At 43.5% G+C, this 15630-nt stretch overlaps 1 protein-coding gene across 2 annotated transcripts in view; it reads left to right on the forward strand.

Annotated features, from left to right (window-relative positions):
- The window catches only part of HMGXB3 (HMG-box containing 3), a 54891-nt gene that overhangs the window by 18922 nt on the left and 20339 nt on the right, over positions 1-15630 (forward strand). Inside the window, exons 7-14 of one of the 2 annotated variants that reach the window (XM_066272991.1) lie at positions 3698-3844; positions 3941-4116; positions 5804-5979; positions 6116-6213; positions 7114-7212; positions 8808-8957; positions 12732-13033; positions 13534-13661. In XM_066272991.1, the coding sequence (XP_066129088.1) occupies positions 3698-3844; positions 3941-4116; positions 5804-5979; positions 6116-6213; positions 7114-7212; positions 8808-8957; positions 12732-13033; positions 13534-13661 (1276 nt within the window). Of the gene's footprint in view, positions 1-3697; positions 4117-5803; positions 5980-6115; positions 6214-7113; positions 7213-8807; positions 8958-12731; positions 13034-13533; positions 13662-15630 lie in introns of both variants that reach the window. The other variant, XM_066272990.1, reaches the window with a different exon arrangement.

Raw genomic sequence — 15630 nt, forward strand, 5'->3', positions numbered from 1 at the left:
TTATTCGGGACCCCTGAAAGGCTGTCTTACTGCTATTGACAAACACTGAGAGCCCAGCCCCCTCTTGTTTTATAGTAGGGAAATGCAGGTTCAGATAAAGCTTGCCTTGGGTCATTCCAGTCATCAGGAGTGAAGCTGAGCCTAGATAGAACCCGGCTTTTATGTTTTATGTCTTGTTCGGTGGTTTTTAGCCGCCGGTCCATGAAATAGCCACCCTGGTACTGTATGAAGAAGATAGACCCAGTGACTATAGACTTTAGAATCTTCACACAGTATCAAGCTGGTTAAATCTTTTGTGGACTGGAATGACATTTCTGGTGGACCTGCACTGGTCTGCAACCAGCAGTTGAAAACCACTGTCCTAGTTTATGGTGCCTTTCACTGCACACATGAAAGAAACTCGAAAGCCCGGCGGTCATACGAAATGACCGCTGTTCTAGATATTATAAATTGTAATTAAAATGATTTGTGCAAAGGTGTCTGCTAATTCAAACTGAATTTCCCAGGGCAGGTGGCGAGGACGCCCCTTTGCTTAGTGCCCCACGGGGTTTCCCCCTTCTACTTGCTTAATTGCTTAAAGTAGAGTGCAATGAAGGAAACCACTGTCGGTACATTTCTTAAGAGCCACCGCTAGCTCAATAAATAAAGGTGATTTAAATAATAAAATGTTAATTCACATATCAAAGATCTCTTTGTACACAACATTTCTTGTGTAGATCTTTCCATCATTTTTAAGCTCGCCTTGCAGAGGACCATCAATTATTTTTAATTTTACGTCCGTTCTTTCACGAACTGTTGAACAGGCAACATAAAGTTGACCATGAAGTCAAAAGCAATAAAGTCCTGGTCCAGGCAAGTCAATTGGTTTGTTTCCCATGGACGCAAAAGCAAACGAACTATTAATGGATCGAATGCTATCCATGTACTGTTTGCTATTTGGATGCTGATTAGTCAATAATTTATTCAAGAGTGGTGGATAATTCTCAATTAGTGGAATTACAATGTTTCTGTACTTGCAACATTGAGAAAATCCTTTCTTGCCACGGTCAAATCGATTAGTTTCTAACTTGAAGTTTAAGGACTGACAGTGTTCACATTTAATATTCATGTCACCAGAGGAATGCTCAAAAATTAAAGTTTCTCCATTTGAAACTGTTTTAATCCTTTTTGCATTTCGGTCAGCATTACTCTGTCGTTTTTTTGCATTTCTCTCCTGCCTTTGTTCAAAGGACTCATTTTGTCGAGACAGGCTTTTTTGTCTTGCATCTGAGGCAAGCCTTGTTTCTCTATGCTCATCAGTCTCATTTTGCCGAGAAAGACTCATTTGCTCTGCGACTGAAGCAAGCCTTGTCTTTCTCTGCTCAGTGGTTTCTTTTTGTCGAGAAAGCTGTTTTTGTGCAGCTTTAGCTCCTTTTCTCTCCTCTTCAGTGCTGTATTTTCTAGAGGCATTTTTTTTTTTTTTTTTTTTTTTTTCCATTTTTCTGAAGCTGGAAACAGGGAGAGACAGTCAAACTCCCGCATGCGCCCGACCGGGATCCACCCGGCACGCCCACCAGGGGCGACGCTCTGCCCACCAGGGGGCGATGCTCTGCCCATCCTGGGCATCGCCATATTGCGCCCAGAGCCACTCTAGTGCCTGGGGCAGAGGCCAAGGAGCCATCCCCAGCGCCCGGGCCATCTTTGCTCCAATGGAGCCTTGGCTGCGGGAGGGGAAGAGAGAGACAGAGAGGAAAGTGTGGCGGAGGGGTGGAGAAGCAAATGGGCGCTTCTCCTGTGTGCCCTGGCCGGGAATCGAACCCGGGTCCTCCGCATGCTAGGCCGACGCTCTACCGCTGAGCCAACCAGCCAGGGCTCTAGAGGCATTCTTAAAAGAAATTACATTAAGACGTAGTTTTTATGTAAAACAGATGATTGCCAATGCAAACAAATGTTCACCTTCCCCCTGAAACGCTCAATTTGCGTTCAGCCTTAAATTGTTTCAAAAGCAGATGATTGCCAATGCAAACAAATGTTCACCTTCCCCCTGAAACGCTCAATTTGCGTTCAGCCTTAAATTGTTTCAAAAGCAGATGATTGCCAATGCAAACAAATGTTCACCTTCCCCCTGACCCGCTCAATTCGTGGCAACTTCACCCCATTGGCTAGTACAGTTACGCAAGCAACCAATAAGCTATCGGCGACAAACAGATACTTAAGCCGCATATAATAAAGACAAACCTTCTGAGCCCTTTCCTGGAGACAGCCACTATTTAAAACAAATTTTAAAGAGAATCTTTTTCTCAATTTTTTTTTAGATTTTATTTATTAATTTCTAGAGAGAGGAGAGAGAGAGAGAAAAAGGGGGAAGAGCAGGAAGTATCAACTCATAGTAGTTGCTTCCTGTATGTGCCTCGACCGGGCAAGCTCAGGGTTTTGAACCGGTGACCTCAGCATTCCAGGTCGACACTTTATTCACTGCGCCACCACAGGCCAGGCTTAAAACAAATTTTAAAGGGTGTGTGTGTGTGTGTATAAGTATAAGATGGGGCAAAAGTAGGTCCACAGTTGTTGGGAAATAATACAATAATTAACAATAAAACAATCAACTCTTGTTTCATGTACTCACAACTGCGAACCTACTTTTGCCCCACTTTTATATGCATGTGCGCGCATATGCTGATTGGATTAAAGCTGAAGCACCAAGAACTTTTTAACAGTAGGCCTATCTGAGATAGCAGCTATTATTTTTAGTGATTTTGAGTATCTTCTAGCACAGTGGTAGTCAACCTGGTCCCTACCGCCCTCTAGTGGGCATTCCAGCTTTCATGGTGGGGGCGGTAGCGGAGCAACCAAAGTATATATAAAAAGATAGATTTAACTATAGTAAGTTGTTTTATAAAGATTTATTCTGCCAAACTTAGTGAAAATCTGACATAAAGTACTTGGTAAGTAATTATTATTATATGCTTTAACTTGCTGTAACTTTGCTTTATAAATTTTATTAAGTAAAATTACTTCCCTACTTTATAAATCAGCATTACTGTGGAACTGGTGAGCAGTTAGAAAATTTTACTACTAACAGTGATACAAAAGTGGGTGGTAGGTATAAAAAGGTTGACACCCCTGTTCTAGCACATACTTAATACGTATGAGTTAAATTGACCCAGGGAGAAGTTGGTGGCATATGTATAAGTCAGTCTTAAGGCTCACCTAAAAGAACCTGGGACAAAAGATAGCCTTTTCCCCAAAAGTTGGAAGCTTCAATTTTATCCCTGTGAGATTGTGACCCCATTGAGATGAACTGACTCTCATAAAGGGACCACCAAGATAAACAGCTGAGAACTTCTAGGCCCAGTATGGCAGCATGCCAGCCTCTTTCTAGACAGAGAGAAATAGGCTTTGAACAATCAAAGGTCATGGTAAAAAATACCAGTGTTTTTTGCTGAAACCTAAAGAGTCCTGTCAGTAAGGAGTTTGTTAGGCAGGGGACAGCTGTATCCTGAGTCAGGCACTGAATACCATAGAGAACGGGATCTGTAGTCAGAAGACTTAGGTTCAGGCTAGTTTTATACTTGAGACCTTCAGATAGCTTCTTCTCTCTGGGCCCTCAGCTTCCTTATCTGGTGCCTATACATTTTGTTATGAGGATCCAATGAGAGAATATTTGTGAATGTGTGGTCAGTTGTAAAATGTCATATGCATTTTTATTTTTTTCTAGGAAAAGCCAGCCAAAGTTAAAGTGGAATTGGCTTCTGGTGTCTCCTCCAAAGGCTCTGTGGTTAAAAGAAATCAGCAGCCTGTCGTCGCTGAGCACAATTCCTCTAAGGAAAATACTTCCAAACAGATTCTGGAGAATTCGGAAGCTGTAAGCCAACTCTTGAGTGTAGCTCCTCCAAGAGAAGTGGGCGAGGAGAATGAGTGGGAAGAAGTGGTCATTTCAGATGCCCATGTTTTGGTCAAGGAATCTCCTGGGAATCGTGGTACAGCAGTCACTAAGACACCAGTGGTCAAGAATGGTGTGCAGCCTGAGGTCTCCCTGAGGACACCTGAGAGTGACAGCCCAAGCCCAGACATACCACCAGCAGCTGAGGGGACCAGCACCTCCAGTCCACTCCCTGCTCCTAAAAAACCTACAGGGTAAACCATTGTGTTATACATTACAGCGCTGCATTCAGAATAGCAGCTTGGGAAATACCTTGTTTGTTTTATCCCATGTCTGTACAGCATTCCTGAGAGGCCACAGAGCCATCATGGCTTCTATTTTGAAAGTACAGAATCTAGGGCCTGCAGACATGGGATGATTACCTTTTCTCCTGTACTCTGCTTCCACGCCCTGCAGTCGGGTTCCTTATACATCTCTTCCTGTCAGTCTCCATAGAGCAGTTATCAGGGTCTTGGTACAGGCTGTGGGCAATACTATAAACTAGTATTATTCAATCCTGCTACTAGATTTGAAAAGAGATGCTCTATCAAGACACCTTATATTGAATAGGAAGATTCCTGTCCTGGTGCTCAGAGAATGTAGTTCTGTTTGTGACTCTGTCCCTGGCTTCCATTTGACCTTGGGCACAAGTCACTTCATGCCTCTTGTCTTCACTTCTCTCCTCTGAAAAATTTGGGTATTGGAAAAAAAAAAGATTTTATCCTCAGTGTCTGACCATACAGACTGAAAAGCGTTTTGAGCATTGCAGATAGGAGGAGGTTCATACGTGTGGGCTGATTTCCCCCCATTGCGCTCCTTATAGGCTTAACTGCATTCCCCAGGTAGACCCTCCCAGGGGCAGCTGTGGTCTTGTAACTGAAGGCCCTTACTTGCTTCTAGCAGTGGTTCACAATGGGGAATAATTTTTCCCCCAGGGGACACTGTGGCAATGTTTAGAGACATTTGTGGTTGTTACAACTGGGTTGGGATGGGGGTTAGTACTGGCTTTTACTGGGGGGAGGCCAGGGATGCTGCTACACATCCTACAATGCACAGTATAGCTCCTACAACAAAGAATTTCCCACCCATATGTTAATATGGCCAATGTTTAGAAATTCTGGTTTATATTATTATAACTTAACATTTTTCATTATTGAGTAGGAAATATATTCACATGATTACAATTCAAAAGGCATATGAATATACAATGAAAAAAAATCTCCCTTCTGCCCCATCCTTCAGTCATCCGTTTCCATTTCCCAGAGACAATCACTATTCTCAACATCCTGTTTTCTAGAAATAATTTTAAGCATATTCAAATATATGAATGTGTATTGAGTGTACATTTTTTTAAATGATATACTTTAAGATGGTTCTGTATTCTTAGAGAATGAAGCTGTACACTTAGGCCCTTTGTTTTGGTAAGTAAGTCACATTAGCACATGCATATTGAGGCCTTCTATGGTGCAGGCTCAGTGCTCCACATGGGGGCTACAAAGATGAAAAAAAAACCCAGATTGTTCTCTGGGGTCTCTAAGGCGGTCTCTTATGGCAGACTGATACACTTTAAATACTTGTTTTAATTAGAAGCAGATTAGATGTTATTGTTGTTGCACATGGTAGGTACCATATTTTACATATTTATCTCCATAATGACCCTATGAAGTATATGTAATTGCCATCCCATTTTACATAATAGGAACTTGAGGTTAACAGAAGAATGAAATTATTTGCCCATGGCCACACAGCTACTTAAAAGTTTTATTTGAAACCCATCTGTCTAAAGCCTGACAGTTAAACCACTACATTGTCGGTCCAATAATGTGCTATTTAGAGTTGCAGTTTTCTTTTTCTTCCCCTATCTCTTGAATTTCTAGGAGTTTTCCCTTCTGTTTCTTTCAGAGTTGACCTGCTCACCCCTGGTAGCAGAGCCCCAGAGCTTAAAGGCAGAGCCCGGGGCAAACCATCATTACTGGCTGCAGCAAGACCCATGAGAGCAATTCTCCCGGCCCCAGCTAATGTGGGCCGGGGCAGCAGCGTGGGACTGCCCAGGGCCAGGCACGCCTTTCCCCTGAGCGGTAAGGGCTGGGACAGACTGGGGAGGAGGGGCTGTCTAATGGGAAGGGGACGGGGCTGGGGGGTTGAGGATGGAGATGAAAGACTCACGGAGACTGAATGCACTTAAGTTACCAGTTTGGCTCCTGCTTGTCTTAGATAAGACTCCCTCTGTGCGGACTTGTGGCCTGAAGCCAAGCACGTTGAAGCAGTTGGGCCAGCCCGTCCAGCAGCCGGCTAACACTGGGGAGGTGAAGGTAAGACGTATTCCCTTCCCTGAGAAGGACGGTCTGCTCCAGGAACAGGGCTTCCGTGTAGTGTCCCAGAGCCATATGCAAAGGGCAGACCCTTATTCTTACACTGGGGGACCTCTAGGAGGAGGGTTAGCATGAATGAGTTACCTACTTTTTAATTAATTTCTTTTCTTATAAAATAAATGCATGTTTTAAAACTATTTAGAAATAATTTAAAACTTAGAATAATAAATGCAAGAGTAAAAATTAGCAAAAACTAAGAACACCTATGTACTCGTTACCCAGTCACCCATTAACATATTAGTCCATTTTGCTTTATAATGTGCTCACAAGTGTCCTCCCATACATGTGTATGTGTGTCTGTATAAAATACACAGAAGTTAAGGTACACGGGCTTTCACTTCCTAAGGCTTTAGTGTGCATCTCCTGAGGATAGGGATAGTCTGATACGGAACTTTGATACACTTCTGCATCACTGATGGTATTTCAGTTGTCGGTTTCTAGACCTTAGATTATCCCCTGTGTAAACTCCCAGTTTCCTCTGTGAGTAGTTTTCTTTGGTTTACCAACTTGGTATTTGTTAAAATAAGTCCTTTTGCTAGTCTTAAACCTGTTAACTACATGAACTCTTATATTCTGTAACACAATTTAAATAGAGTATTACAGAATACTTTTAATTTAGAATGCTTTTTAAATCTTTTCTTTTTTTAATTAAGTAAATCTACATTCCATATAGAACATGTGAAATTTTATAGATAGTGGTAAAGGGGAAACAATCACAGTCCTCTCTCACTCGGGGGGTTTTAGTGAATAATCTTTCAGACTTCTTTCTGTGCCAATGTTATTCAACTACTTATTTGTGTGTGTTATATGCTTTTCGAAAGAATTTGTTCTGATCCACAGCTTACAAGTAGCTCAGCCAACAGGATGTCTCAGCTGAAGGTTGTAGAGGTCAAGCCTGACATGTTTCCTCCATACAAGTACAGCTGTACTGTCACACTGGTGAGTGCGGCTGGGTGCTGGGCTGGCACAGAGGTAATCTGAGTTTGTGGTTGAGGGCTAGGAGTCTGCAGTAGCTGAGGAGTGGTCGTTAGGAGTGACAGTGGGGCAGGGCTTGATCGTTGATTCTGAAGATCCCGTCACTCATGCAAATGATAGCTACTGGTGAGTCAGCTAGATTTGTGTTGTTTCCCAGGAGAGATCTACAAAGCTGCGATCAGGATATTTCTACTAAAATTAGTTGGAATTGAGGATCCAGTCCAGCTTTAGCATTCAACAGTCTTTGGACCTTTTAGCCTCAAAAGTGTGCTCCATAGACAAGTTTAGGAAATGCTGTATTTTTCCTCCCCAAAACAGTCACGTTCAATACTCGTATCTTAAAAGGTTTGAGAAGTACTTTATAAAGCGCCCTGTTTTGTTTAGCCTGGTATTTCCCACAAGGTGTTTCCTCTCTCTCTTTTATTTTTACCATAACACATACTAACATCCCAGTAAACAAATGCGTGATTCTGAGGCTGTCCTTTTGAAGGGTAGGCATGGAGCAGTGGAATAAACACTAGATGTCATAAAAACCTATCCCCCCTCTCAAAAAAACCCTAGCCAAGTGGTCTGGCTCTGCTGCTAGCCTGCCTTGTGACCTTGGCCAGGGCTCTGTCCTTCTCTGGTCCTCAGTTTTTACTGTCTGTGAAATGCTGTGTTGGGTTAGATCCTATATTGGGCTTCTCTCACCCTTAATACTCTCTAAGTGTGTTGCTCCTGAAGCTGTCAACCAGCCAGATAGCTTTTGACAGGTTCTCTGGGTGAGTTGACTAAAATGCATAGATTTTGAGAGAGCTGCTAGAGTTTTAGGAATTCTGACCTGACCTGATAAAGACAGTCATTCACTTAAAAAAAAAATGAAAAAATTTATTGAGCACCTGGTCTGTGCCAGGCCTTGTGCTGGGAATTCAGTAGTGAACAAGACAGCACAGGATGGTGGGTTAGTCCCTAGTCTGGCCTGATCCTTAAGTTTGTCTCTTATCCCGGGATCTGCTCAGGTTTCTTTTTCCAAAGACCTAATTACTGCCTTCTGCATGCCATGTATATTCTCACTACCCCATCCCTTTGGTTACATGAGGCCACTAGGGTTACCATCTGGTGGCAACTGCCCAGGACCCTATCTTTGGCTGATTAGACAACAGCTTGTCATAGGAGACTAAATGCCAGAGCTTGGAGCTTACGTATTTCAGAAGTAACAGTTTGTATTTAGTCAGAGCTCAAAGTCTTGAGCTTACCACAGTCTTTTGCATTCTTCAGTAGAACAGGCTTGTTTCCTTCTGCCAGTGGCCTGAACCCTGGAGGCATTTGAGTTTCTCACCTTTGAGAGTCAACTCTTTCCATAGGTGGGGAAGTGCTTGCTAAAATTACACAGGCTGTGTTAAGATTAAAGGGGGATAACTGCAGAAAAGAGATCTTCAAGGCTCTTTGGAAGTTAGTCTAAGTATGGTTTCACATTGGCCGCTTTCTTTGATTTACTGATAGCTAGTTATCCTGGTTCTTGGTTCTGTCCAAGTATAACTCCACTTTTGAAGAACTGAATGTTGGTCTTACTTTTTTAGGATTTGGGCCTGGCTACATCAAGAGGCCGGGGAAAGTGCAAGAATCCCTCTTGTAGCTATGTCTACACCAACCGGCACAAACCGCGGATTTGTCCCAGCTGTGGTTTTAACCTTGCCAAAGACCGGACTGAGAAAACCACCAAGGCTCTCGTGAGTTCCTTTCCCAAACACGTCCCATGGCCTTGGGTTGGGCTCTGTTAGCGGACCTGTTGTAGTAGATATAAAAGAATTTCTTAGTACATGATAGTCGAGTACCAGAGCTGGAACCAGGTTATAGATTCTGAACCTGGGCAAGTGCCTTCTTCTCTCTGGACCTTCTTGTCCTCATTGCCAGGGTGAGAGGTTTGACCAGATACTTTGATCTCTGAGACACTTCTGGCCCAGTGGACCGAGAGTTCATTCATCAAAGAGACTGCTAACACAGGCCTTAAAGAGGACTCAGAAGATGAGCTGGAAGGGTTACATCCTTTTCCCTATGAGGTTTAGCAGAGGACCTATCAGTAGTGTTTTGGTAAACAGAGAATGCCAGCCCCAAGACGAGAGCAGATCGCTCTTTCTCACGTTTCTACAGAGCTTTTGGCTAATCACAAAGCTTTCCTTCTAGCAGTCGTAGCAAGCCTGTTCTCTGAAGTTGGGCCACACTATTTGGATAGAAGACACATTCCACTCGGCTCCTTCTGGCTTGCCTTTTATTATTAGAACCAGAAAAAATGGGCTTTTTTAGAGGTCATCTGAATTCCCACGTGTGAGTTTTTTAAAGTGAATAGAAAGTGACAGTATCTGCGGCAGCAAATGGAGTGGTTACGATGAGGGTGATTAGAGGAATGTCAGCTGATCTGCCTTGCAGGGAAAGGATGGCACCTGGTCAGGATCTGAGGTGGAGCCTGGCCAGTTCAGATCCAAGCTGGATCTTGTGAAAATGGGCAGGATTTGGACGGAAGGGGGGGAAGGCCTGCTCTACCTAAGGACAAGCAGGAGCGGAAGTGGAGAGACAGGAAGCCGGCGGGTGTTCCTTGGCAGAGGAGAGGGTGCATGGGAGGAGTATGGAGAATAGGCTCGAAAGGCGTGTCGGGGCCATATCATGGAAATCTTTTTTTTTTTTTTTTTGTATTTTTCTGAAGCTGGAAATGGGGAGAGACAGTCAGACAGACTCCTGCATGCGCCCGACCGGGATCCACCCGGCTCGCCCACCAGGGGCGACGCTCTGCCCACCAGAGGGCGATGCTCTGCCCCTCCGGGGCGTCGCTCAGCAGCGACCAGAGCCACTCTAGCGCCTGGGGCAGAGGCCAAGGAGCCATCCCCAGCGCCCGGGCCATCTCTGCTCCAATGGAGCCTTGGCTGCGGGAGGGGAAGAGAGAGACAGAAAGGAAGGAGGGGGAGGGGTGGAGAAGCAGATGGGTGCTTCTCCTATGTGCCCTGGCCGGGAATCGAACCCGGGTCCCCTGCACGCCAGGCTGACGCTCTACCGCTGAGCCAACCGGCCAGGGCTCATGGAAATCTTTAATGCTGGACTGGGCAGTTTGTCTTTCAGTCATGAAGTCCCTCTGAATATCCTTGAGCCAGGGAAAGGCCCAGAAGGTTACACGAAGAGGGAAAATTACGTAGGTTTGAGAGTGGATAGGACTGAAATGTGGATTAAACTGCTTCAGGCTTCGGGGTTTCTTTGCATAGGGAGGGGCCCTTCTAGGAGATGAAGCTCATCCCTGGTCTTCAGGTCTGTTTCTGTGTTTGGGCCGCATTCTGAGGTTATGGTCTTTGGGAGACAGGGAAGTAGAGCTAGAGGATGTAGGCATTGATGGCTCAGTGGAAGAAACACTGGGACTAGGCCTTTGACCTGCCAGGAGCAACCCTGGACTGGAAGCTTTCCCACCAGTACAACCAGGTGGCAGGGTGGACTCGACTGTCCGGTGGACTCCAGGCATTGTATGCTCAGAGCCCTTAGCCTTGAGAGAAGACTCAAGATGGAGCTTCAAGGAATCTGTCCACCCCTAAAACTGCATGTAAATGGGTCCATAGCTTCCGTTACATCCCGTCGTTCCACTGGGTGCCCTCTGTTGGCACTGAGCTTTCTTCCTGAATTCTCCATGTGTTAAATTGCTCCTCTTCACTAGCAGTGACCGCACCCTCTTGACTCCCTCTTTTAGTTCTCTCGGAGACCATAATCTCTTTTAGGGTGGGTTTATTTATCTCTCCCTCACCTTCTAACTCTGGAGCTTGCATACACAATAATGTGGTTAGTAACTATGGCATGAAATTGTGTTCTTTTTGCTCTGAACATTTTTCTCCTTCTGTAGCTGTTGGTTTGCAGTGTGAAAGTGGGTGTTCTCTAGATTTTGGATGATGAGGTCACTTAACTTTCCAGGTCAGGCAGGAATTATCTAGAGACATCTTGCTAATGGATTTCAAATCACACTCTTATTTATATTCTTCTGGCTTTCGCTAACTGGTAGCTGCCTACCCCAAGAATCCTCATCTTCAGGCATTCCCTATCCTCCAGTCTTATCTTAGGAGAAATAAAAGTCATGGTTTTCCACAAAATAATACACAGGTCAGAAACCAGGTGACCTTTGTGTGGATTGCTTTTGGAGCCCCTGGTTGTGTACCTTCCTGTGCAGTCTGTCTTCAGCAGCTGTAATTAACGTTGCAACATCTTTGGGCTGAAACAGTCTTCATTCCTTTCCGTCTTTCAGTTGTGGCTCAGAGCCAAAGGAGAATGTTCCTGTTCACTTATCTTGCAGCCCATGGTTCAGCATCACAACGATGGGGAGCACAGTCTCCCAGGGCAACTCAATTCCAGTGTCACGCAGCTCTTCATTCATTCTTTCAGCAAGCATATACTGAATGCCTACTATGGGTCAGGCTTTGGAGGTAGAGAGATGAATAGGACATAGCCCCATTCCTTGAGGAGTTTATAGTCTAGTGGGGGAGAAAGATAACCAAAAAGTTACTTTTTATAGGGCAAAAGTAGTTTTACAGTTGTCTGTATGGAAAAATAATGAGTAAGTAATAATACAAGAATAAACTGTTCATGTACTTACAACTGTAAACCTATTTTTGCCATACCCTGTTTAATACATCCAGCAAATATAAATGAGCATCTTTTATGTACCCCAACCTCATGCTGGTATTGTGACTTAGTAAATAAGCAAGGACCCTCTACTCACTGAAGAGGGGGACAGTGGTTTACTGACTGTGGAGCAGTGAATTCTGCAGTAAATGAGTCGACTCTGGGAGCACAGAGAAGGGAGTAATTCAGGCTGTATTTGCACAAGAAACCTCCATTGAAAAGGACCTATTCTTAATGAGCATTTTAGAACTTTGTTTTTGGAAGCCTCTGACTAGTATATAAAGTCCCCTTGTGCCTAGAAGCCATAGCATTAGGGAGAACTATGTTATTAGTATAGATATTTGTTTATATAACAAAGCTGCCATTCAGAGTTTTCATTGCATCCCAGGCAGACACTGTGCTAAGTGTTTTACATACACTATCTTGTTTACTCTGTTCAACTTCTCTAGATTACTAGTATTTTGGCCCTTTGTTTCATAGGCTAGGAAGTTGAGGCTCAGAAAGATTAAGTACATTGCTTTGGGTCTCGTGTGTACAGTTGTTAAGTGACATAGCTCGAGCTGAAACCCAGGTCTGTTATCCTCCAAATCCCCTACCTGGTGAATCGGTGCTGCCTTTGAATCCATTACTAAGAGGTGTGTATAGTCCCCTCATTTTATTGGTAAACTGAGTGCCAGTGGAAGAGAGCACCTGCCATAAGTCACAGGGTGTTGTTATTAGCTTAGCAGGTTAGGAGCCTGGGTTTCCCACCTTCCAGTCATGGGCCCATTCCTCTGCCACTCACAGCCTCTTGTGACTGAGCCTGCGGGTGGTTCTTTGTGCCCTGGTGCTTGGTGATCAGTTCACTGTCTTCCCAGGAGGCGAGCCCACCACTCCCGGATGGGCTGAGCGTCACAGAGCCCCTGAGCTCGGCCCAGAGGGAGACCCAGCGCCAGTCCACGCTGCAGCTGCTGCGCAAAGTCCTGCAGATTCCTGAGAATGAGTCTGAGCTGGCCGAGGTCTTCGCCTTGATTCACGAACTCAACAGCTCTCGGCTCATCCTGTCCAACGTGAGTGAGGAGACAGTCACCATCGAGCAAACCTCTTGGTCGAATTATTATGAGTCTCCGTCCACACAGTGCCTTCTCTGTGGCAGCCCATTGTTCAAAGGGGGACAAAAGTAAGCAGCCCTTTCACATTTCCTGCCCTTAGCTGCCCCATCTCAGTTGGCCTGTTTGCCCCTTCAGACAGCTTTGAAGCTGTAAGCTTTAAAGATGTTATTCTGTGCTTTTCTTAGGTTTCCTTTATTTTTTAAATTGTCAGTTAATAATTATAATTAGTAATCATTTATTTCCATTGAAAATACCTGAAAGTTATTGTTACCAATTTAGGATGTTGTTTACATCAGGACTGCTCAGCATAATGCTTGGATTTGGAAGTTCAGTGGGATTAGTTAAATTGGGTAACAAATTGAGAGTTATATTAAATTTGGGGGTGATTCCACGGACCAAATTTGAACAAAGTGGGAGCACCCACCTAGAAAACCTTGGGACACAAGCTCCTTTGTTTCCTGTTGTGTTAAAGTCTTGAGGGTTTTACTATTCATCACTGAACCCTGGAGGTTAATTAAAAAGTTGTTGATATCCCTTCTGTTTTTGTTGATGATGTTTTGGGTACTAGCTCCCTGGCTGGGCTCCAGGAGTGCTGGCTGCTGACAGCCAACCGGCTGCAGGTGGTGACTGCCCAGGTGAAGATGTGTCTGAATCCCCATTGTCTGGCCTTGCACAGCTTCATGGACATCTATACAGGTGGGTGCCAGCCTTCCACCCTCAGTGGAACAGCCTCTGTGGGTCAGACCTCTGGTCCTATGAGCACGGGACCTTTTTTCAAATGGGGCTTCTGAAGAAGAGATTCTTCCTCCTGGATGCCTAAGCCCCATATACATTTCCCTCTCAATTGTTAAGATTATCCAGGAGCTTTAAACAAAGTTACTGTTAAGGCAATCCTGCCATGAGATAAACACTTAACATTGTGCCCTCTAATCCCAGGTGTGTTATTCATCACTGCAGAATATAGGGAAATATGGAGGGATTTATAGGTTTATATAGCTTTTTTCTCAACAGAAATGGGGCTGTGATGAATGTCGTTTGGAATATACTTTTTAAAACTTAGCTGTTTATCATGGGCATCTTCCCATGCCAGCAGTGGAGAAATAATATGACCATTTTTAAGAAGCAGCACTCCATTTTAGAGTCCCCTTTATAACTAAATCTTTGTGTGCAGCCTTAATTATTTCCTTTGGGCAAATGCTTAAAAGGGGAATTGCTGCATATTCACCCATTTTCCTTCCATTTATCACCATTAAATGTTTATTTATTTACCCCGTATCAACCATTGTGAAAATCTGAATCTTGAGTTTTATGTATAGAATTGAGTCCTGAAGATTAAAGAGTACTTGTTATTTATTCTCTGTCTTTAGAACCGTATGTTGCCTTATGTTGAATTCATGCTTCCAGTGTCTTGCATTGCCAGGTTGAGTTTGAACTATTTTAGGCTCTTGCTCACATTCAAGGAGTGCCATTTCCCTGTAGTTTGTCTAGGTCAGTAGGACCCTAGGAGTATAATTTTGTATATATAGGTAATTTTATTTCTATTTTTAAATTTAAAGACAGTGAAACTTACTTTGTTGTTGTCCAGTTATGAGTTCTGACAAATGCACTGAGTTGTGGAACTACCACCGCAGTCACTCTGTAGAACAGTTGCATCATCCCCAAACATTGTCTGTGCGGTCTCTGTGATCAAGCCCGACCTTTATCCCTAACCTCTAGCAACCATTTGATAGGCCTTTATTTCTATAGTTTTATCTTTCCAGAATATCATAAATTCACATCATAGCATGTAGCATTTTGAGTCTGGTTTCTAAGCATAACGCCTTATTTAGTCACTTATATTTTTGAATGTATCACTAATTTCTTCCTTTTTATTGCTGAGTAGTTTTGCATTGTCGACCCACCATTTTTTTAAAAGTAGTCCTTCAGTGAATTGCCTGCCTTCCTTCCTTTGTTGAAATCAATTCATCATACACATGTGGATTTGTTTCTGTCTTCTATCTTGTTCCGGTTATGTTTGTTATTTTGTCAGTATCACACTGTCTTAATTACTGTAATTTTATAGCAAGCCTTATAAATAGGTAGCATAAATCTTCCACACTTGCACTTGCATGAATTGTTTTGACTATATTAGTTTCTTTGCCTCTCAATATAAATTTATTTTATTTTTTAAAGGCACTTTTTAAAATTAATTTAAATGGGGTGACATTGATAAATCAGGGTACATATGTTCAGAGAAAACATCTCTAGGTTATTTTGACATTTGATTGTGCTGCATTCCCATCACCCAAAGTCCAATTGTCTTCTGTCACCTTCTAACTGGTTTTCTTTGTGCCCCTCCTCTCCCCCAACCCCCCCTCCCCCCCATAACCCCCACACTCTTGTCCATGTCTCTGAGTCTCATTTTTATGTCCCACCTATGTATGGAATCATATAGTTCTTAGTTTTTTCTGATTTATTTCTCTCCATGTAATGTTATCAAGGTCCATCCATGTTGTTGTAAAGGATCCGATGTCATCATTTCTTATAGCTGAGTAGTATTCCATAGTATATATGTACCAAAGCTTTTTAATCCACTTGTCCACTGACGGACACTTAGTTGGGCTGTTTCCAGATCTTTGCTATTGTGAACATGCTGCCATAAACATGGGGGTACATTTCTTCTTTT

Source organism: Saccopteryx bilineata, chromosome 4, assembly GCF_036850765.1.
Source record: "Saccopteryx bilineata isolate mSacBil1 chromosome 4, mSacBil1_pri_phased_curated, whole genome shotgun sequence".
Classification (NCBI taxonomy): Eukaryota; Metazoa; Chordata; class Mammalia; order Chiroptera; family Emballonuridae; genus Saccopteryx; species Saccopteryx bilineata.